Raw genomic sequence first — 23607 nt, forward strand, 5'->3', positions numbered from 1 at the left:
CCATATGCTCTCAGGGATGACCTTTTTCAGGCTTCAGACCTTGCATATTTGAACAAGGCAGTACTAAGCCACATATTGCATCTATAAATATTTGAGGCATCATGAAACGAAAAATACAACAAAGAAGACACCGAACTGAAGAGTCCTGTGTCAAACGAGAATGGGACAATGTTTCTTTCCAAAAGGCACAACAGTTGGTCTCCTCAGCTCCCTGACGTTTATAAGAAGAGGGGATGCTACACAGTGGTAAACACAGCCTTATCCCAGTTCTCTGAGACATTTTGCTGCCATCAAATTCAAAATGACCTTTTTGGGGAGGGGGGGCGGGGGTAAAATCATGGATGGAATATGAAATCACCATCCACTAACCAATTATTCTAAAGTAGCATCCCATCCCTGGGGAGTAGGAGGATCTAAATATTTTCAGTCAAGTCTAAAGTTTTTGTGTAACTTTGTAGCATCAGCAATAAATATAAATTATTACATGCCTTTATTTTTGTCTGTTGGCAGCAAATAATTGCACAGCAGTTTTACTGTCCTAGAAGCATTAAAATATGATCCTACAACAGGATACAGGACTGCATATCAAATTTGATATAGAATAAGCCTGTGCTTGAATTCTGTTTTTATATTGAAACTTTACTCTCAAACCCTTAATCCAATTTTGACGAGTATGTGCGTGCATTCATTTGGCGATGCACAAAATATGTAAAATGTTGTTCTACTTTATTCCAATTTGCTACAAAGTAATTGTTGGAAACACAGAATACACGTCAAGAATACCTGTTAAATCAGTCAAACGTTTCACTTTGATCTGTGACAAACTCAAGCGTCTCTCTTATTGGGACAGTACATTTTAATGGATCCAGGTTAAAGTGTTAAAGCTCTAATGTACAGCCTAGAAATGAACAGCAGCACTCGGCGATTTTACGCATCATTAACTGCATGTAACAGTGTTGGATTTTGCTGTTATGAGTTCTTATGTTCTTTATAGATGTTTAATCAACTTTTATCATCATCTAATAATGTCTGTGATGACGTGTAGATGGCACTTAAAGGGATCTGATCTGTAAAACGCTACTCTTAGACTGCCCAGATACTGATAACCAGCGCCTTCATGTAAACGCGCACGGGAGACCCTCTTTGTGACCGCTTATCCTGATTGTCAGAGCGCAAGATATGCGCCGTTATGCTAAACTAGCTTAGTACCAACAGAGCCAAACTCTCTTCTCCAGCCATCATTAGTATGTTTGTGTGTGTTTGTGTGTGTTTGTGTGTGTGTGTGTGTGGGGGGGACCATTGTGGTGCAATCCACACGATTCATAAACACGTGGACAGCCTTTGAAGGCTCACAAAACGTGTGGTCAAAGCAGTTCCCAATTCATTTTTCGACGTCAAGACCAGCTGACTTTACGGGAAGCGCTTGACTTGAGCTCCTCTCACGCGGCTCATAAAGCAAACTTTCAACCACTTTCATCATTAATGCTAAACACTGACAGAGATCATTGACTCACCGGAAGAGGTTCAAGTTCAACAGCAGCATAAATACAGCGGTCAATACAGAAAGACATTTTCCCCCTCCCCACGGAAACATGGATACCGGGGCAGAGAGCGCACCTATTTCCTCATGGAGGGAATGTTTTATATTAAAGAGAATCCGCACGCTGGTTCCTGTTGGTTACAAGAGCGAAATAAAAGAGCTGTCAAAACTTTCAGTACCAGTGGTAAGTACCCTGTATTTAAATAGACGGTGGTCAGTAATCAGTATAATAAAAAATAAAAACTTAAAATAATACATTGGCATTTGATTACGTGGATTAATACCAAGATTTTGACTGTTTTCTACAGTCATTGATTAATACCGATATATATAATTATAAATACCGAACACGCTGACCTCCACCAGGTTTGGATTGGTGAACACTAGATCGCTGAGTAATAAAACTTTTATTTTAAGGGATTTATTTATGACCCAAGGACTGGATTTCCTCTGTATAACTGAGACATGGTTGAGGGCCGGTGAGTCCAGCGCTTTCACAGATCTCTTACCTGATGACTGCTGCTTTTTAAACTCTCCTCGAATATCAGGCAGAGGAGGAGGACTAGCGGTTGTTTTTAAGAAGCAGTATAAATGTAAACCACTGCCATTATCAACCTCACCTAGTAGCTTTGAACTGAGCATGTTTGAGCTAGGTCGCTCTCACTCAGTGCTCTGTGCTGTGGTTTACAGACCCCCAAAATACAATAAGAACTTCTTAAATGACTTTTCTGATCTGTTGGCTGAAATTATGCCCAAATATGATCATGTCCTTATTATTGGGGACTTCAATATTCATGTGTGCTGCCCTGACAAGCCAATGGCAAAGGACTTTTTAAATCTTATTGACTCTTTTGATCTTGTGCAACCTGTGTCTGTGCCTACACAAAAATATGGGCAAACGTTGGATCTTCTTTTAACTCACAATTTACCTGTCTCTAACTTAGAGGTTTGTGATGTTGTATGGTCAGACCATAGGCCTGTCCTGTTTGAGGTTTTCCTTCCTTGTACCAAAGTTAATCTTCCTCCTGTTGCTGCTAGGAGCTGTCATATTTTTTAACCCTTCCTCTGCTGGACAGTTCTCTATTGTTTTTAATCAGAACGGCGGCCTTCCTGATTTCATATGCAATGATACAGAAGAGCTGAGTACGTGGTTTTACTCTGTCTGCCAAACTGCTTTAGATTCAGTGGCCCCCTTTAAGCTTAGGCAAGTAAAAGCCAAATCTGAACCCTGGCTGAATGAAGACACCCGGGCTGCCAGAAGAAAGTGTAGGAGAGCTGAACGTAAATGGAAGAAGGATCAACTTCAGGTGTCATACCAAATGTTACAAGATTACTGGAATTCTTACCAGAAAACTGTAAAAGATGCTAAGAGGAAACATTTTGCTGATATTATTCAGGCAAACTGTCGTAAGCCTCATGTCTTATTCAAGACTATTGACATGGTCCTTCATGCTCCACAGACTGCTGGTGTCGAGTCTTCTCAGGAAATTTGTGAAAACTTCCTACACTTTTTTATTGATAAAGTGCTATCTGTCAAAGCGCAGACTTCCCAGTCCGTTCTCGACCCTTCTACCCCTGTCCCTAGTTCTGCTGTCTTTGACAGGTTCGAGCCAGTTTCCTTGCTCTGCCTGCAGGAGTTGGTTGCTCACATGAAGCCCTCAGGTTCCCCTTATGATGCTCTCCCTCCTCGATTTTTCAAAGAGGTTTTTCTCACTATAGCATCAGCTGTACAACCCATTGTAAATTGTAGTCTGTCCTCTGGTGTTGTACCTGTCAATCTCAAACATGCAGTGATTCAGCCTCTACTCAAGAAACCTGCTCTTGATCCTGATATTATTGCAAATTACAGACCTATTTCCAAACTGCCTTTTATCTCAAAGATTCTTGAAAAGGTAGTTTACAAGCAATTAATGTCCTTCCTAGAAGAACACGGTATTTTAGAAGTTTTCCAATTTGGTTTTAAAGCTTTAGATAGTACCGAATCTGCCCTTTTAAGAGTTTTTAATGATGTGTTTTTGGCAAATGACTCAGGTGACTGTGTTATTATTGTGCTGTTAGATTTAACTGCTGCTTTTGATACAGTGGATCATAATATTTTAATTTCCCGTTTAGAGCAGTTGGTGGGTATGCGGAGTACCGCACTGCAGTGGCTCAGATCCTATTTGGCAGAGCGAACTTTCTCTCTGAAACTAGGGGAGTTTGTATCCTCTGCTGCTTCTCTTCAATGTGGGGTCCCACAGGGTTCAGTTTTAGGCCCGCTTCTTTTCTCTCTATATCTCCTACCCCTTGGGTCTATTTTCAGGAAACATGGGATTTCTTTCCACTGCTATGCCGATGACTCCCAGATTTATTTCCCACTTAAAAAGATAAATGGCTTCTCAGTAGACCCGCTGCTCAGATGCCTTGATGAAATAAGGGCCTGGATGGCTTTGAACTTTTTACATTTTAATGAACAGAAAACAGAAGTGATGGTTTTTGGTGGCGCTTCTGAGGCCACTACTATAGATCTTGGTTCACTGGCACAGTATGTTAAACCAGTCATCACTAATCTGGGAGTTAAAATAGAGGCAAATCTTAAACTTGAAAGCCAGGTCAGAGCTGTTGTAAGATCTAGCTTTTTTCATTTGAGGGAATTAGCCAAAATAAAGCCTATCTTATCGAAACAGCATTTTGAGACAGTAATCCATGCCTTTGTTACTTCTAGGCTGAATTATTGTAACGCACTTTATTTTGGGGTTAGTGATGCGTCCATTAGGCGCCTGCAGGTTGTGCAAAATGCTGCAGCATGTCTTTTAACTGGAACAAAAAAGTTTGAGCACATTACCCCAATTTTAATTTCACTCCACTGGCTACCTGTACATTTTAGGATTGTTTTTAAAATTCTCTTATTTGCTTTTAAATCTCTTAATGGCCTGGCCCCCCCCTACCTCTCGGAGCTACTACAACCATTTACACCTGCCCGTTCCCTTAGGTCCGCCAATCAGCAGCTCCTTAAGGTACCGAAAACTAAGTATAAATTTAAAGGTGATCGTGCTTTTGCTGTAGTTGCTCCAAAGTTGTGGAATGATCCACCCTTGCATGTTAGGCAGGCCTCTTCTCTCTCGGAATTTAAAAGTCTTCTTAAAACATATTTATTCGCTGAAGCCTTTGGCATTGATTAGAGGGGTTGACTCAATTTGTTTTAACATGTTTCAATTTATTTTAGTTTTTTAGTTATTTATTTTATCTTATCTCATTTTAATTTTCTTCACTTATGCTATTAGCATGTACAGCACTTTGTGAACTCTGGTTTTATGTTAAAGTGCTTTATAAATAAAGGTGGTATGGTATGGTATATATCATACAGAACAAATTGGCCGCTTACGCTGTAAATTACTAGTTTTTAATAGCTGTTTTTGTTGCCCTGGCAACTTTTAATTAATTTCGAATTTCCTTATCAGATGATATCCCAGCTCATGAATTTTTCCTTGAGCCTTGTAAGTACAATATTTTGTGGCCATCTGGGGAAGACAGAGCTGGCAGGAGTGTCTCTGGCCATTGCAGTAAGTGAAATTCAAACACTCACCTTTTATTAAGTCATTAAACCAATAGAAAAGTGACATCCAATCCACCAATGTTTTCTAATGTATTTCCAGGTTATTAATGTTACAGGTATATCTATTGGTAGTGGTTTGGCATCAGCATGTGATACTCTGGTTTCTCAGGTGCGAATCTTTGATCCATCACAAATAATTTATCATCGGTGCTTAACAATAGTAATGGCAGACTAAACTGTTCTGTGCTTTTAGACCTTTGGAAGCCATAACCTGCTGAAAATTGGAGTTATTCTGCAGCGGGCCATCCTCATTTTGCTCCTGGCCTGCTTCCCCTGCTGGGCCATCCTTATTAACACAGAGCCGATTCTGCTGGCTGTCAGACAAGAACCAGAGGTGGCAAGGTCAGCCGTCACAATCCGCTAATGCTTTCTTGAATTTTAAAATGTGTGTTCATTTTGATGGGATAAAATCAGTCTCTCTCTCTTTCAAGGTTGTGTCAGATGTATGTGAAGATCTTTATGCCCGCACTTCCTGTAAGTATGTCTAAGGCTAAGTGTGCATGTGTGTGTGCAACACAAAAGCCACAAAATTGAACCAAGTGGAAAGTCATCTAAGTGGGAGAGAGGAAGAGGGTGACATGCATCTCCTTGGAGGCTGACCTGATTGTTCCTTGCATGTCCCTTTTATTAATGTTTTAAGATAGATTTAGAGTCACTCTTCCAAATAAAAATACACCTACAAAAAGGAGGCCTTGCTAATCCCAGACACAGAAATCAAATATCCCCACAGTAAAATCTTTTCCAAAGTGGGCTAACTAGTCAGCTAGATAAATTCAACCCTGTTTTTTAAGTGGGTAGTGATCGCGTTATTTTAAGTAGAAATCAATGAGTCTATAAAGTCTCTGCTGGACACTTACTTAGTTGGTTAACTTACCTAGTACAGCATAGCTCTACTTATTTTCCCCCTTGTACAGGTGTATTTGATGATGTAACAAGCTGTCACTACCAAACAGGACGAGTCCCAGTCTAATCACATTAGAATAAAATGTTTCAAATAATTGCAACTCAGACTATGTTGTTCTTTTCTTTCTGTTTTTATTTTTTTGGTGTGTGTGTGTTTCTGTGTGCCACAGGCTGCATTCATGTACTCATTAGAAACAAGATATCTGCAAAACCAGGTAAATATCTCCATGATTATTTTGAATAATACAGTTTGGATCGCAGGGTATACAGATTGTGTTCTTCTTTTATCCGCAAAATGATAGAGTGGATTGAATATACAATATGTGTCTGTAAGTGAGACTCCAGTCCTACTGGCTACAATGTTTAATGATTGATGGTGTCCACATACAGATAGCAAGGAGATCAGAGCTCTTTGAGCCCTTTCATGTCAATAAAACTATGATTCACTTTACTTGACAAACACTGCGAACTGCTGTTTTTGATTACAGGAAATCAGTCAGATATTTAATCATCCTTTTGTCTGTTGGTGGAAAACTGTAATGATGTCATGTACAGCGGGTAAAATAAGTATTGAACACATCACCAATTTTTTAAGTAAAATTTTTCCAAAGGTGAGCTTTTGACACAGGATAAAAGTATGAACGCAGGTTGTCTAAATGTTGTTCAGCAAACTTTAAACATGCTTCAACATGCTGTTTCTTCAGCAATACAGGGAGTGCAGAATTATTAGGCAAGTTGTATTTTTGAGGAATAATGTTATTATTGAACAACAACCATGTTCTCAATGAACCCAAAAAACTCATTAATATCAAAGCTGAATGTTTGTGGAAGTAGTTTTTAGTTTTAGCTATTTTAGGGGGATATCTGTGTGTGCAGGTGACTATTACTGTGCATAATTATTAGGCAACTTAACAAAAAACAAATATACCCATTTCAATTATTTATTTTTACCAGTGAAACCAATATAACATCTCCACATTCACAAATATACATTTCTGACATTCAAAAACAAAACAAAAACAAATCAGCGACCAATATAGCCACCTTTCTTTGCAAGGACACTCAAAAGCCTGCCATCCATGGATTCTGTCAGTGTTTTGATCTGTTCACCATCAACATTGCGTGCAGCAGCAACCACAGCCTCACAGACACTGTTCAGAGAGGTGTACTGTTTTCCCTCCTTGTAAATCTCACATTTGATGATGGACCACAGGTTCTCAATGGGGTTCAGATCAGGTGAACAAGGTGGCCATGTCATTAGTTTTTCTTCTTTTATACCCTTTCTTGCCAGCCACGCTGTGGAGTACTTGGACGCGTGTGATGGAGCATTGTCCTGCATGAAAATCATGTTTTTCTTGAAGGATGCAGACTTCTTCCTGTACCACTGCTTGAAGAAGGTGTCTTCCAGAAACTGGCAGTAGGACTGGGAGTTGAGCTTGACTCCATCCTCAACCCGAAAAGGCCCCACAAGCTCATCTTTGATGATACCAGCCCAAACCAGTACTCCACCTCCATCTTGCTGAGTCGGACTGGAGCTCTCTGCCCTTTACCAATCCAGCCACGGGCCCATCCATCTGGCCCATCAAGACTCACTCTCATTTCATCAGTCCATAAAACCTTAGAAAAACCAGTCTTGAGATATTTCTTGGCCCAGTCTTGACGTTTCAGCTTGTGTGTCTTGTTCAGTGGTGGTCGTCTTTCAGCCTTTCTTACCTTGGCCATGTCTCTGAGTATTGCACACCTTGTGCTTTTGGGCACTCCAGTGATGTTGCAGCTCTGAAATATGGCCAAACTGGTGGCAAGTGGCATCTTGGCAGCTGCACGCTTGACTTTTCTCAGTTCATGGGCAGTTATTTTGCGCCTTGGTTTTTCCACACGCTTCTTGCGACCCTGTTGACTATTTTGAATGAAACGCTTGATTGTTCGATGATCACGCTTCAGAAGCTTTGCAATTTTGAGACTGCTGCATCCCTCTGCAAGATATCTCACTATTTTTGACTTTTCTGAGCCTGTCAAGTCCTTCTTTTGACCCATTTTGCCAAAGGAAAGGACGTTGCCTAATAATTATGCACACCTGATATAGGGTGTTGATGTCATTAGACCACACCCCTTCTCATTACAGAGATGCACATCACCTAATATGCTTAATTGGTAGTAGGCTTTTGAGCCTATACAGCTTGGAGTAAGACAACATGCATGAAGAGGATGATGTGGACAAAATACTCATTTGCCTAATAATTCTGCACTCCCTGTATGTGGTAAGCATGCATACAGGGCATGGTGGTTGAGTGCATTACTTATTGATTTGAAATAGTTGTACCAGTTGATTAAAGGTCTTTCTGTAGCTCTCCACAAGTGGTGCTTGGCTCTTAGACAACTCTTCTGATAATTCTTTTCACTCCTCTGTCTGAAATCCTGCGGCTAGCACCTGTTCATGGTAAAAATTTTGTTCTTTCCTCTTCCAGATTATGGCCCCAACAGTGCTCATCGGAAACGTCAGTAGTTCAGAAATTCTGCTGTAACCAGCGCAATCAATATGATTTGCAACAATAAGGTTGGGAGGGGCTCGAGAGAGTCCATTAGCTTTACCCATCATGAGATGATTCTTGTGTGACACCTTGGAAATGAGATACTACTTATAAGCAGTTAGTTGGGACTGAACCAGAAGTGACAGGGTTGATTTCAGCTGGTGTCATGACTGTCCATGCCTTTTTAAACCTCCCTTTCTTCATGTGTTCAGTAGTTTTTCCCTGTGTCATTTCTCATTGTTACTTAAAACCGAACGCATGGACATCTATGGTTTGATTTCTTTGCGTTTGTTGATTGGATGGGTTGTTGCTGACATATAGTGAGAATTTCATGGCAATAGCAGCTTTACAAATATATTTACTTAGTAAATTGGTGACGTGTTCAATACTTATTTTACCCAGTCTATCTGGCCTGTCATTTCGCCATTTCCTAATTAAAATAAACTTGTTGCATTTCTGTTTTAGGGCATTATATGGCCACAGGTCATCACAGGCTTTGTTGTCAATCTTCTAAATGCACTCATCAACTACATCGTCCTCTTCCCGTTAAACCTTGGAGTTGCGTGAGTTTGTTTTATTGGATTGCACATGACTTCGTTAATATCGTCTTTAGTGGTATCAGCTGACATCATCACATACTGTATAACCAACACGACACATTGAAATAATCTTTACAGAGGTTCTGCAATAGCCAATGCCATTTCTGAGTTCTTAATGGCTGGAATCCTCTTTGCTTATATCATATGGAAAGGACTTCATAAGGCCACTTGGGGAGGTGAGTACTGCATATACACTGGATACTGGTTATTTTTAATATTAAGAGAAACCCAAATGAGTTTAACAATGATTAACAACTAACAGAAACCTTTAACTATATAAAATATAAGTTGTTTTTACACAATTACAAAATGAACAACTTGTTAGAAGCGTTTAAAGAAAACATAAACATGTCTGAGAAAGACTATTATTTTAACTATTGTCATGATGACAGCTGGATGTAGTGACTTTTAATGGAAGGGTTAGGTGGATGAGGTCAACAGATCACCAGATAAAAGTCCGAAGGTCGAAGCTGAAGTTGGACTGAACTGACGAATCAAGCATTTAAGAAGCAATAAAAAACAAAAACCTACAACCAGGTTGCAAACAAAATGAGCAGAGTTATAACAAGTTCATGTTTATTTTCCCTTTAAGTGGACCTGTTTTATTTTACTTTATTTTCTGTTATTATACTGTGACATTGGTGAGTGCTCACATTACACAGGGCTACTTTGAAAGACTAGGTAATCCCTGTAAGCAAAGCCCAGACTTCAGACTGCTCTAAATGCTCAACTTTTCAACTCTTAGATTATGATGCTAAAGATAAGTGATTTCTTTCATACAGCCTGGGTGTAAATATGGTGATCCAAACCATCCGCTGTTTTAATCTAAGCAGCAAATCAGAACAAAGTTGTCCTTACAGCGAGAGGAGCTAAAATGGCTTGTTTTTCAAAATGAAAAAATCCAAAGCAACAGACTGAGAGATGAGAACACCTAAAGGGAGCAAAAAAAAAAAGGCGGAGACGATTAAAAATTTAAGCAAAGCCACATAAGCACACAAGTCCAAGGGTGTCATGTTTACTGCTGTGGCAGGCAGGATGAGGATCCAAACGCAGGACTCGAACGACGGGATGAACAAAGGAAGGCAGCTTTGTTGCGCTGAGATAAAACACTTCATAAAATAAATTTGTGAAAACCAAAACTTGAACATGGAAACTGGAAACTAAGAACTAAACACGGGGAAACTAGAGACTAAGGACAAAGAAATCCAGGCTCACAGAAGAACCACACAGCACATGGGGTAACACCAGACAGAGAAAAACACAGGGTTTAAATACACAGAGGAATAACAAGGGAATGAAACGCAGAAGGAGAGCACAGCTGGGAGTAATCATACATGACGAGATGGGAAGGAAGCAAAACTGAAAACACTAGCATAGGACGCGAGACGTTAAAGTAAAACAGGAAACAAGAGACATTCACAAAGACACGGACTTTACACTGAAACAACAGAGGGAACATGGAGCACAGGAAGGGCACAGGGACAGAAACCTAAAGACCAGGGACTATAAATATAACATAAGCAGAAAACAATAGAGAGAACCAAAACCATGAAAAATGACAAATCAGAGAATATAACGTAAACCAGAAAAACACAAACACTGGGTCACTGCACCCAGTACTATGACAAAGGGTAAAACTATTGTTACAGATTCAAATATTGGGGATTGATACAAGAGGAAAAACCGAAATAACAACACTGGTCCGGCCGGGTTGAGTCAAACGATGATTTTAATGATCACACACGTGGGAGATGGACACCGTACGCAGACAGCATCAGATCTCAAAATGGTGGAGCATTGATCAAACTCTTATAGCCTCTGGTGCCCCCACCTTATCCTAAAAGCCTAAACATTCACATGCTTTTCTCTCACACGGCGCCTAAGCTACGACCTTGGCTCCCCGTTTATCTGCTCCTGCTGAGATGGGGCAGAAAACTCCAGTATGTTCTGTTCTCTTCTAATCAGACAAATAAGGCGATGACTTTCTGCGAACAGTATTTCTTATAACTCAGCAGTATAATGCATCATAAAACAATATCATTCATTCACAATAAATCAGCAGTCTAATGTAATGCAAATCAGTTTAACAAATGCAATAGTTATCACCTCCTTCTAATTCAGGAGAATAATGCAAACTAAAACTACATAATAATTCACAATCTTTAATTAGGGGTCTAACATGGCATAAAATAATATTATAATCTCACACTCCCCATGTTGAGCTCTTTAGAATAGAGAGCTTACCTACACCCTGTAATCCAGTGTGGCCGGGTTCATTTCTTCTCACCCCTGAGGCCCTTTGTCCCCCTGTTGGGCGAACCATACGTGAGATGACCTCTGAGTTTGCGCAGTTCAGATGCAAGAAAAACTATTATTACAACAATAGCAGGTACAGATGACACTCCCCAGTTCTCCCACAGCTTCATTTTGGTGCTACCTCACACCCTTCAGACGTACTCAGACTAGAACCTCTGTCCGAGGAGCTTTTAGCCTTTATTTTATTGCTGCAGCCACCAGTGTCTTCCAGTTGGGTGATCCTCTGCTCTTCTTTCTTCAACCTCAGGGGTTAGACAACCCTTCAGTCGTTGCACAGATCAGGGGATTATTCTGCCCCAATTTCAAACAACGATCTGTGTATCCTCGGGTCACAACTGTGTCCCCCAGAAAAAGGAACAGGAACATGTCCCCCTCTTGCCCAAGAGCCTCTCGAACCTCGTTGGTCTGGTGTTCCTGGATTTCCACCAACCCCTTCATGGTTATTGCTGTGTTTATGGGATCCATCCTTTTGAGGTGACTAATCGGAGCCCAAACGCCATGACACTGGAACCCAGTTGGTGTCTCGGCAGTCACCGTGTCTGTCTCTGCTGCGAAGGATCCTCGTATATCTGTGACCTCGTCTGGTGTCTGTTCCTTTCTCTGTAAGAGACAGAAAACCAAAACACCTCTCTTCCTAGCTCTAATAATCTAATGTTGTTATCTACTGATCTTCTGGTGATTCAGAATTGGTTTAGAATATTCAGAATGTCCCAGGGACTTATTCTAATCATATCCTCTGTGTGTGTAAGCGTGTTTGCATTTAGCCCTCTGCACTCAAAGTCAATACCTGCAATATATCAGTCCGGACCATCACACCGAACGAAGCTTATGACCTTCCAAAGACCGAGTGCCAACTCATGGGTATTTACAGTCACAACTCATTGCAAACTCATTTGCAAGGTGTGTACGAAAACTATTAAAACCACTCATTTTAACAAAATACATCAAAAACAAATTAGCCATTTTTAATCCTAACATTTGCCCCCCAAAAATCATGTGTTTCCTTCCGCCTACTGTCCCGCGGTTTCCTCTCCAGTGTGGTACTCAGCTTCTCATGAACACAGGCATTTTATCATCTAAACGCTATTCAGTTCATTTCAATGATTAATGCTTAAACATGGAAATAATGATTTATGCTTCTCACTGATTCTCTAAAAAAAGTCTGGAAACCTCTTGGGTCACTATTAGCTTAAGCTTTACCACACCCAAGTTATCAAAAACACAAATGAAGTCATAAAAATGTTCATATAACCCTTGTTTGATGTTAAAACTCAACTCCCCCCCCTTTTTTTTGACACATTCCCATGTGTCAAATCAACGGAGCTAGAAAATTAAAAGAAAAGGTTAGTGAACTCATATCTCAGAAAGTATCAGACTTTCTCCTATCCAGTGTCGTTGCTCCAGTCCTGTCATCCTGTGCCAGGGAATGAAACCAATTTAATTGTCATGTTAGATCTGTTCAACTCCTGGCTCCGCCCAGAGCCTGCGTCTGCAGAATTGCCAGGAAACAAAACCTGCATTAATATGAACTTCACTTGAATATGAACTTGTTGACTACTTTTGACACAGCAAAGGAATGTTCTCTCCTTCTCGAGGACAGGCACTGACTCCCACTTATCTCCTGGAGCCAACTGTCCCTTATGGAGACACAACATTGCAACTACAAGGTTTTGCAGATTGTTAAGTTGATCTGTGTGTAATGCTCTGAATCAGGTATGTAAGATTAAATGAATGTCGTTTAATTAACTGCCACTACTTAAAACTTAGCAAAAGATATAACTGAATAAAAGATCACCAAGAAAAACATGATATCAGTGTTATGTAAGCGCGTGCGGCCTTCTATGCTCGAAGTCACTCCACTCCATAGATCAGCCAAACATCGCGTTGACTGTAGCTTTTAACCCTTATTAACTTGAGCACAACTCTATAATGAGCAACAGACTGCAATATGTATAAAAATGATCATGTTTACACCTGCAATGAAAGATCATATGATTATCCCAACACCTGTAAATAGAAGATTAACCTGAGGTTATAACAATCACCGTAATACAAATGTTAATGTAATGTCAAAAGCTTCAAGAAATGTTTAATGCAATGCTTGTTATATGATTCTGATGTAACGATAATGCTGATGCTGAAATAACAGTAAAACACCCCCTTTTTATCCCATTTATAAACTTGACACATAAACGTTTATAAATGCCTCTTTCAATTTTATTTCCCTCTGTTTTTCCCTCACTGACCACAGCAGGGGAAACTTAGTTTTGATTCAGCCATGAATGCAGCTCACCTGATTCATCAATGAGCCCCACCGTCACTGGCGTCTGACAGGGTGGCGCTGCATACTCTTCCTTTAATGTCACTATTTTCAATCTGTTAATTAGAGTGCCTAAACATGAAGTAGACTACGTCCACAAGTCAATACAGCTGCAAATGTGGCCAATTATCAATCTATTACCAATCAATAACAAAAAATAGCTTTTATTTTATGCATGCTTTTAGTCAACCACTCACCCAGAGGATCTCCAATCCCAGAAAAATCCTTCTCCTCATTTAATGAGTCTGTCCTCCTTCCATGCCCTGGTAACTGGTCCATCCAGAGCCATATGATCTTGAAATATACATACAACAAGCCAAACCACACCTTGGTCACACCAACCCTTTTCCGCCCTGAAGATGTCCAACGCCATCTTAGTCTGGACCAGGGTTTTAATAGTTTTGCAATTTTCATTAGTTTTTATTATTATTTAGCTTTGACTTCAGATTTTCAATTTTATATCCGATGTAATTAGTTTTTACAAATTGTTTGCTAGTTTAGTTTAGTTTTTATTTTTATTTTTTTTAAGTCCTTAGTTTCAGTTTAGTTTTAGTTGTGTCTGCAATAATTAAGTGTAACAAAATCCCAGTTTCATCATATCAGTCATGCTCTTGTGCTTATCCGTGGGTATTGAGACTATTAACTCTTGCAGCACCGGGTGTTCGTAATTTTGGTTCAAGTGAATTGATAAACTTTGTGGAGGCAATTGACTCACACAGTTATGTAGATATCCCCGTCCTGTTGTCTCGGGATGCATCACGCTGCCTTGCCTGGGGTTAGCTTCTGTTTTCTGGGGATGAGGGTTGAGTGTGCTCCCTTACCTTTTCAAGGTAAGCTAGGTTAGCCTTCTTGTGTGAGCTTTTCAAGTGCACTTTAAGGTTTTTTCCCTTTATAAATGTCCCTCATAATTTGTCTCTTTCCACTACAAGACACTAGCTTTATCCAAAACACAGTCATATTCAAAGTAATCCCAATTTGGACTCTGGCGCTTTCTCCCGACTTTTCCTGACATGCAGTTCACACTCATGTGAAGCTACAGCCTCCCCCTTTAGCCTCTGTCATCCTTCTGTTCTTGCAAAAACAAAACAAAGCAAGACAAAACATCCACCCTTCTTTTACAGGCTGGGTGAATTGTTTGTGGACATTTACTAATCCTAAAGTCAGTACCGTTTTTGTCTCAGTATCAAGTCAGTTAAAACTTTTAGTCGTCAGTCCATCACAGTCCAGTCACATGCATACATCCACACACATTCATACCAGATATTGCTGATAATGGAGTCTCACGAGCAACCTATTCGAACCTCCATCACCAGCAAGATGACGTCATCATTTTAAAGGAAAACAGTTCCTTGTTTTTTGGACTGGATTGACTCGCTGCAATCCTTTTAGGCTCAGGACTTCTCATGTGATCAATGTCCCATATAAGTGAATTTCTCCAGAGCCCATTACAATCATGGAGAAAAATACTTTGCGACTGTTTCCAGTAAAAATATCTTATAGCGCTTTAAAGTTCAATCTCTCAGGCCTGGATTAAAGAGCTGATTTGTTAAATCAGGAACTCACAAAATACCAAAATATCACCACCGGTGGATCACACCTCTCAGATGTTTTTATTTCAGTGCACTGTAACAAAAGCAAAAACAAACGTAACCAATAAAATACTCATATAATAACAAATACTGGGGCCCATTGCAAACATGTCCAAGCATAAAACCATCTTTCTCTCTCTTAGAGAAAGAAAACAATCCAAACCTCACTGATAAAATCAACCTAGTGTCAAGCAAAACCCAAAAATCAACCAAAACTTCACCAGAAAGTTTTTCTCCCCCCCGGGACAATATTGTGTAGGAATACAGGTACCGTAACTCCTTTTTGCACTGAAACAAAACATGCTGGATTTACTTGATTCAATAGTGGACACTGGTTGCACACAAATGTTTTGCTTTGGTAGAAACTTAAACAACTGAGTTAAATCAACACAACCTTTTCATATTCAGTAAACCTGCATGTTGTGTTCATAAAACACGATTGAAACATGTTCAGATGGAGTAAGTTGAGCTCCTGGAATATTTTAATCCTTCACTTCTGTCAGTTTATTTCAACACTATTCAATAACTTTTATCCAAATACTACTTGGTCACTTAAATACTACATGTTGTCTTCATATTGCACGCGGTTCAACAAAGTCTAGATCCTGGTTACCATAAAAATTGAATGGGTCTACAACAACTACCATCCTCCTATCTTTATCCTGGTTGCAGCAGGGCTGGGAAATAACCCTGAAGTGATAGGTTACCAGGCAGGGTACACCCCGGACAGCCGACCAGTCTATCAGATAGAAACAAACAGCCATTTACCCTTACATTCATGGATAATTTAGAATCATCAATTAACCGTGCAACCGTGCAACGGTGCAATAGACTCAATACTTGAAATGTGCAATTCACTTGTATTTTTATTTTTATTCCTCTTTATTCTATTTATCCCCTTCGTATATTTTATTTATATTGTCTCTGTATTTATATATGTGTGTGTGTGTGTGTGTGTGTGTGTGTGTGTGTGTGTGTGTGTGTGTATGTACAGTGGGGCAAAAAAGTATTTAGTCAGCCACCGATTGTGCAAGTTCCCCCACTTAAAATGATGACAGAGGTCAGTAATTTGCACCAGAGGTACACTTCAACTGTGAGAGACAGAATGTGAAAAAAAAATCCATGAATCCACATGGTAGGATTTGTAAAGAATTTATTCGTAAATCAGGGTGGAAAATAAGTATTTGGTCAATAACAAAAATACAACTCAATACTTTGTAACATAACCTTTGTTGGCAATAACAGAGGTCAAACGTTTACTATAGGTCTTTACCAGGTTTGCACACACAGTAGCTGGTATTTTGGCCCATTCCTCCATGCAGATCTTCTCCAGAGCAGTGATCTTTTGGGGCTGTCGCCGAGCAACACGGACTTTCAACTCCCGCCACAGATTTTCTATGGGGTTGAGGTCTGGAGACTGGCTAGGCCACTCCAGGACCTTCAAATGCTTCTTACGGAGCCACTCCTTTGTTGCCCGGGCGGTGTGTTTTGGATCATTGTCATGTTGGAAGACCCAGCCTCGTTTCATCTTCAAAGTTCTCACTGATGGAAGGAGGTTTTGGCTCAAAATATCACGATACATGGCCCCATTCATTCTGTCCTTAACACGGATCAGTCGTCCTGTCCCCTTGGCAGAAAAACAGCCCCATAGCATGATGTTTCCACCCCCATGCTTCACAGTAGGTATGGTGTTCTTGGGATGCAACTCAGTATTCTTCTTCCTCCAAACACGACGAGTTGAGTTTATACCAAAAAGTTCTACTTTGGTTTCATCTGACCACATGACATTCTCCCAATCCTCTGCTGTATCATCCATGTGCTCTCTGGCAAACTTCAGACGGGCCTGGACATGCACTGGCTTCAGCAGCGGAACACGTCTGGCACTGCGGGATTTGACTCCCTGCCGTTGTAGTGTGTTACTGATGGTGACCTTTGTTACTTTGGTCCCAGCTCTCTGCAGGTCATTCACCAGGTCCCCCCGTGTGGTTCTGGGATCTTTGCTCACCGTTCTCATGATCATTTTGACCCCACGGGATGAGATCTTGCGTGGAGCCCCAGATCGAGGGAGATTATCAGTGGTCTTGTATGTCTTCCATTTTCTGATGATTGCTCCCACAGTTGATTTTTTCACACCAAGCTGCTTGCCTATTGTAGATTCACTCTTCCCAGTCTGGTGCAGGTCTACAATACTTTTCCTGGTGTCCTTTGAAAGCTCTTTGGTCTTGGCCATGGCGGAGTTTGGAGTCTGACTGTTTGAGGCTGTGGACAGGTGTCTTTTATACAGATGATGAGTTCAAACAGGTGCCATTCATACAGGTAACGAGTGGGGGACAGAAAAGCTTCTTACAGAAGACGTTACAGGTCTGTGAGAGCCAGAGATTTTCCATGTTTGAGGTGACCAAATAGTTATTTTCCACCCTGATTTACGAATAAATTCTTTACAAATCCTACCATGTGAATTCATGGATTTTTTTTTCACATTCTGTCTCTCACAGTTGAAGTGTACCTCTGGTGCAAATTACTGACCTCTGTCATCATTTTAAGTGGGGGAACTTGCACAATCGGTGGCTGACTAAATACTTTTTTGCCCCACTGTATGTATGTATGTATGTATGTATATATATATATATATATATATATATATATATATATATGTTTCTTCATTGCGTGTGTGTGTGTTTGTAGGTGGGTTATTTCAACTTTTTTCTCAAACGAGGCATTTCTCTAACACGTGCCTTTCTCATACATTTCTCTGGTTGTGTGTGTGTTTTTATTTTGTTTCCCAAATTGTGATTTCCCACCTTAAATAACAGCATTCCATGTCTACAGCCAGGAGTTAGAGCTTGCTTGTGAGATTCAGGGACACATGGTGCCAATAACAATTCAGCCAAAAACTTGCCTGAAAATTTCCAGTGATGGTAACCGATAATTGGAGGAGAAGATGTCCTTTAAGCTTCTTTTCCGTGTGGGGACAAAGTGAGGTCAAGCTGTAATTTTGAGCCAAAGCTTGGCCTGTCTGTCGTCCCAATTCTGTTAATTTAACCCGTTTGCCGCTGTACTCAGGTTTCCAGGTTGAGAGAAATCCACCTGTATTAAAACACTAAAACACTCACTTACTATTTCTTTTCTGACAAGAAAATTCACTGTATTTAGTCATTTTTTCGTACTCACTGTGACCACTGCAATTCATGTAAAGAAGATCCCCTATATGTAAAATTTTAATTTGGCACGACCCCAAAATAAGCATGCCTTTTATCTAAGTAGAATGAAATTACTACACCACCTCTAGTGCTAAAATTCGTGCTTGATCACACCCTATATTATGATAAAACTAAAAGTAAAACAAATGTAACTGCCTATACTCTTGAGCTGAACCAAGAGTCACTTAAAAATCTTATAAATCCTGCTTCACACCATAAAACTGAAACAAATCACAGCTGTATTTATCACACAATCTTACTCTGCCGACTGAAGTGCCGGTCTAAATCATGCACGATTTGTCTTTTCTATATCAAAACCCAGCCAAACATCAAACATTCACCCTAGTCATTCAAAACCTTATTTGTAATATTATAATCAGCAAAATCAGCGTTTCAATTACAGGCATGTATCATTGTTTGCAAATCATAATTATAAAACTCAAAAACACACTAAACAGGAAGCAAAAGTCCTCTGTGCGCTTCACAGCAGCCACCTCATTTGCATGTTCACACACAGTCTAAAAATAGCTCGCAGCGCCGCAGCTGCACGTCACACACAGCCTCATTTCACACAGCTCTGTTATTTTATATTACAAAGACGTCTTATATTTACAATCACTCTCAGGCCTGACAGCTTTAGCACCTACACAATTTTGACAAATTTAAGTTAACGGGTCCAACCGAAGAAAGTCCAACTTTTTTGTAATCAATTAACCAGTATCAGACTCTAACTGTATCTGGCCTAATCTCTAAAATCCCTAACTCAATTTAACTGTGTCCAAAAAAGCGCAGATACCGTTCAACACAGTAAGGAGACTCTAACTCCTTGCTTATTCCAGGATGCCCTGTACCCCACAGTCAAGCCAAACTGAACTAACCCTGTTCGCCAACAGACAGCATCAGATCTTAAAATGGTGGAGCATTGATCAACCTCTTATAGCCTCTAGTGGCCCCCACCTAATCATAAAAGCCTAAACATTCACATTCTTTCTCTCACACGGCGCCTAAGCTACGACCTTGGCTCCCCGTTTATCTGCTCCTGCTGAGATGGGGCAGAAAACTCCAGCATGTTCTGTTCTCTTCTAATCAGACAAATAAGGCGATGACTTTCTGCGAACAGTATTTCTTATAACTCAGCAGTATAATGCATCATAAAACAATATCAGTCATTCACAATTAATCAGCAGTCTAATGTAATGCAAATCAGTTTAACAAATGCAATAGTTATCACCTTCTTCTAATTCAGGAGAATAATGCAAACTAAAACTACATAATAATTCACAATCTTTAATTAGGGGTATAACATGGCATAAAATAATATTATAATCCCACACTATAGAACTGGAAATTAGCGTATTGAGATTTGCTTTAAATCATGTGGTAGAAAAGCAGGTTGACAAATGATTTATTGGTTTATTATATGACTACTATTTGTTTTGAGAGAATTTTTAAAGTATTTTATTTCTTTTGCTTTTGTATGCACTTTAATTTAAATATACATTTGGAATTGCTAACATCTACTTTATAAACACTTACGTAGGTTGGTCTCGAGAGTGCCTCCAGGACTGGGGCTCATACATCCACCTGGCTGTCCCTGGCATGGTCATGCTATGTGTTGAATGGTGGACATATGAGATTGGAGGCTTTCTAGCAGGTAATGCCACAGGCCACTTTGGGATGCCTTTGACTGTAGAAAAGCAGCTCTGAAATCTATCCGCTGTCTGTCATTGACAGGTCTCATAAATGAAGTGGAACTCGGAGCTCAGTCAGTTGTGTATCAACTGGCAAATGTTGCATACATGGTGAGCCCTTTTGATGTGAACAAACCCTCTGCACTGCCAAAAAACTTTATTCATAAAGAATTTTCTCATTTTACATCCATCCAATGTAACAACCTTTTTATTTTTAGTTCCCTTTGGGTTTCAGCATAGCGGGCAGTGTAAGAGTTGGAAATGCTTTGGGAGGTGGAGAAACGGAGCAGGCCAAGCTGTCTGCTAAGATGTCAATGTTCTGTGCAGGTCAGAATGCATCAATGTTTATTTCTTTGCCGTGTGTTTTGTTTTTGTTTTTGTTAGTTTTTTGTCTAATATTCATTTGAAAATATTTTAAAGACAGTCAATTAAAGGTAATTAATTACATAATTTAATGTTGCATAATTCCAATTTTGCTCTCCAGAAGGAAGCACAAAAGTAGCTTAGAAATTTTAAACAGTCTCCGTAATTATAAATGTTAGCAGAAAGCGTGAATATTTTCACTTCTCTTTACCTACCTATGATGTGCCCTCGAGAAAGGGTTTCGATCCTATAAGGAAAAAGACTGTTAAGGCATGTTGCTCCCGAAAAAGGTAAATCTTTAATTATATTTCTGTCTTTACTGCAGTGTCAGTGTCTATATGTTTGTCAACTCTCATCGGGAGCCTAAAGGACCACATCTCTTATGTTTTTACATATGATGAGTGCGTATATAATTTTATGTTTTTTTTGTTTGTTTTATAAATCGCAGCAGTTGTTACTTTAAAAGAAAAAAGGAAGGAAATACCAGCATGGGTTACACTTACACATGCAATTTCAGTATCAAGTCTAGGGGAGATAGCAGGCCTCATAAACGACCTTTTACCCTTACATAAGTTACTGTCATCCTTCGCTTACATAATCTCTCTTATACTGAATAGACACAAAGGTTTATGGTAGCTGCACTCAGCTGTGCTGATAATTATTTACATATTTCCTGTTCCTAAAACAGCATAATTGTATAATGTTGCACAAGGCTCAAATTACACAAAAATATGTGTTTACAAACTCATCAGTCTCACTTTAAAAATTTAGACTCTCTTCTTTCAGACAAATCAGGCAAAGGGTTTCAGATGTCCTATCTTTTTATGCTCCTTTCATTCTACTCGATGCAACATCTGTGAGTATCTGCCATACCCCAGAAACATCCCATAAAGTATGTGTTTGTGGGTACTTAACCATGTCTTTATCCTTTTTGCGTCACTAGGCTGCCGTGTGTGGCATAATAAGAGGAGCAGGCAAACAGAGAGTTGGAGCTATTTGCAATATTTTGGGATATTATGGTGTTGGCTTTCCGATTGGAGTGTCACTGATGTTTGCAGCCAAATTAGGAATCATGGGTGAGATGTTTTCAACCATCAGCTGTTTGTATCCATGTTATTTTTGTCCCTACAGTTCTTTTTTTCATTTGATTTCTACCACAGCATCAACATCTCCTTCCTCCTCTTAAAGAAAAAAACATGTTTTGTTTTCCTCAGGTCTGTGGACAGGCTTGTTAACCTGTGTGTTCCTGCAATGCTCATTCCTGATTTTCTATCTAATCAGAATGAACTGGAAAAATGTCACAGTTGAGGTTTGTGTTTAAGGATAAATATTTAATTTTCAGTAGTTTTCGGCTGTCTCTTTATGATTAAAGGATCACGCATTGATTCGTCTTGCAGGCTCAGATCAGAGCAGGAGTGCATGTAAGCTCCACAGACACAGGTAAGGGACAGTTTTCACAAATTATTTAATTTGGCTGAAAAGTGTTTATCCTGTTCATCACGAGAAACAAAACAGTTCTGTGTGGAAGTAGAACATACAGAGTTTAAAAGATACCTTTAGAAGAATATTTAATGAATCTTGTTTGTGTATTTGAATTATGTATCTACATTATTCAAAAAGATTTTACAGACTGTTGTGTCCCCAAATCTTCAATAACCACATTGTGGACCCAAAAATGACGCAGGACAAATTTGTTGCAAAACCTGCGACAAATGTATCCTGCGCCACCAGAAATGAATTATGTTGTTTTTAGTTTGATTATTGCAACAATGTCTCCATATGTATGTGCAAACTACCTTTGTCATATTCAAGCCACAATAAAATGTGTTGAGTGCGGAAAGGTTAGGACAGCATTATGTCACCAGTAACTTCTTTAATATTAAACAAAGGCTAAAATCTTTTCCTACCTTCACTTCACCAAGTGGTGTGACTTACAATTTATCTTTGACAATAATCCTAAAAGTGTCATGCTTTAGTTGCTGTAGACAGGGTAAACTAAAAAAAAGCACAATCTACATGTAGAAGTAAATACATTTAACACTTTTAAAGGTCTATAACATATTTTATAGCTATTTTATTATTGTTGTCATTTTGATATGTTTGTATGTAGCAAGTGTCCTTACTTTTCTTTTTCTTTTCTTTTTTTTTTAATCATGCATGGTCTAAAAGTATGAAATGTTCAAAGTCCAAATTTTTGTCTGCAAATTGATATTTGCTAAACAATCAGAAACCAAGATCTTCATATTTTTTAAATGTCCTTTAACATCTTTAACTTCACAATCTATGGCAACACTAAAAAAGCACTCAGTTGGATCAGCAGATACAACCATAAAAAAACTAACAAACAAAAAACAATTCAGAGATTTTAGATATTGATTATACAGCAATTAATATAGAAAACTTCCAAACTGTGAACAATATTTTGAATAACAATTATAATTTCATGATCCCTAACATGGAACATTTGCATATATTTATGTCCAGGTACCCAACTAGAAGACTCTGGTAACTCAGTGGGTCAAGCAGACACCATTGATCTGATGGATGTTCAGGTGGAAACAACAGTGAGGACAGCTGAAGGAGAGCTCTCTTTCAGGACTCTGGTTCTGCGTAGAGGCTTGGCTCTAGCTTTCATGTTGTTCATCTTGGCTGTTGGTATTATTTTGAACCTACTTATCACCAACTTGGCTACCTGAACATGAGTAATGTCTGTCTCGTTCAGGGAAATAACTCCAGTGCTGCTTTTCTGGGAGGTCTCAGCAATATGCTAGCATTTGCATTACAAAGCAGACAGTAACGGATGGCACAAGCAGGCACAAAGGCAGACGAGCAGGAAATGAATGAATGGTCTCTTGATTAATCAATGAACGAGCATTATATTTGCCTGTGTTCAGTCTACAACACCTTGCAGAGACAAACAAATCAAACTAAAACTGGTTTGAGAAGGCAACATCAGATTTTCT

At 39.4% G+C, this 23607-nt stretch overlaps 1 protein-coding gene across 1 annotated transcript; it reads left to right on the forward strand.

The window, feature by feature from the left end:
* The first annotated feature begins 1495 nt into the window (after positions 1-1495).
* Positions 1496-23589, forward strand: slc47a3 (solute carrier family 47 member 3). The gene is made up of 17 exons (XM_085370685.1): positions 1496-1724; positions 4981-5082; positions 5176-5244; positions 5329-5477; positions 5567-5609; positions 6209-6253; positions 9032-9129; positions 9244-9341; positions 20131-20244; positions 20325-20392; positions 20500-20608; positions 20970-21045; positions 21431-21500; positions 21588-21720; positions 21859-21953; positions 22042-22084; positions 23129-23589. The coding sequence occupies exons 1-17, from the start codon at positions 1593-1595 to the stop codon at positions 23338-23340; spliced, it is 1656 nt and encodes a 551-aa protein (XP_085226811.1). The 5' UTR covers positions 1496-1592; the 3' UTR covers positions 23341-23589.
* The last annotated feature ends 18 nt before the right edge of the window (positions 23590-23607 follow it).

Source organism: Diplotaxodon limnothrissa, linkage group LG14, assembly GCF_057381915.1.
Source record: "Diplotaxodon limnothrissa isolate DT_005_m linkage group LG14, D_limnothrissa_male_GT1.1, whole genome shotgun sequence".
NCBI lineage: Eukaryota > Metazoa > Chordata > Actinopteri > Cichliformes > Cichlidae > Diplotaxodon > Diplotaxodon limnothrissa.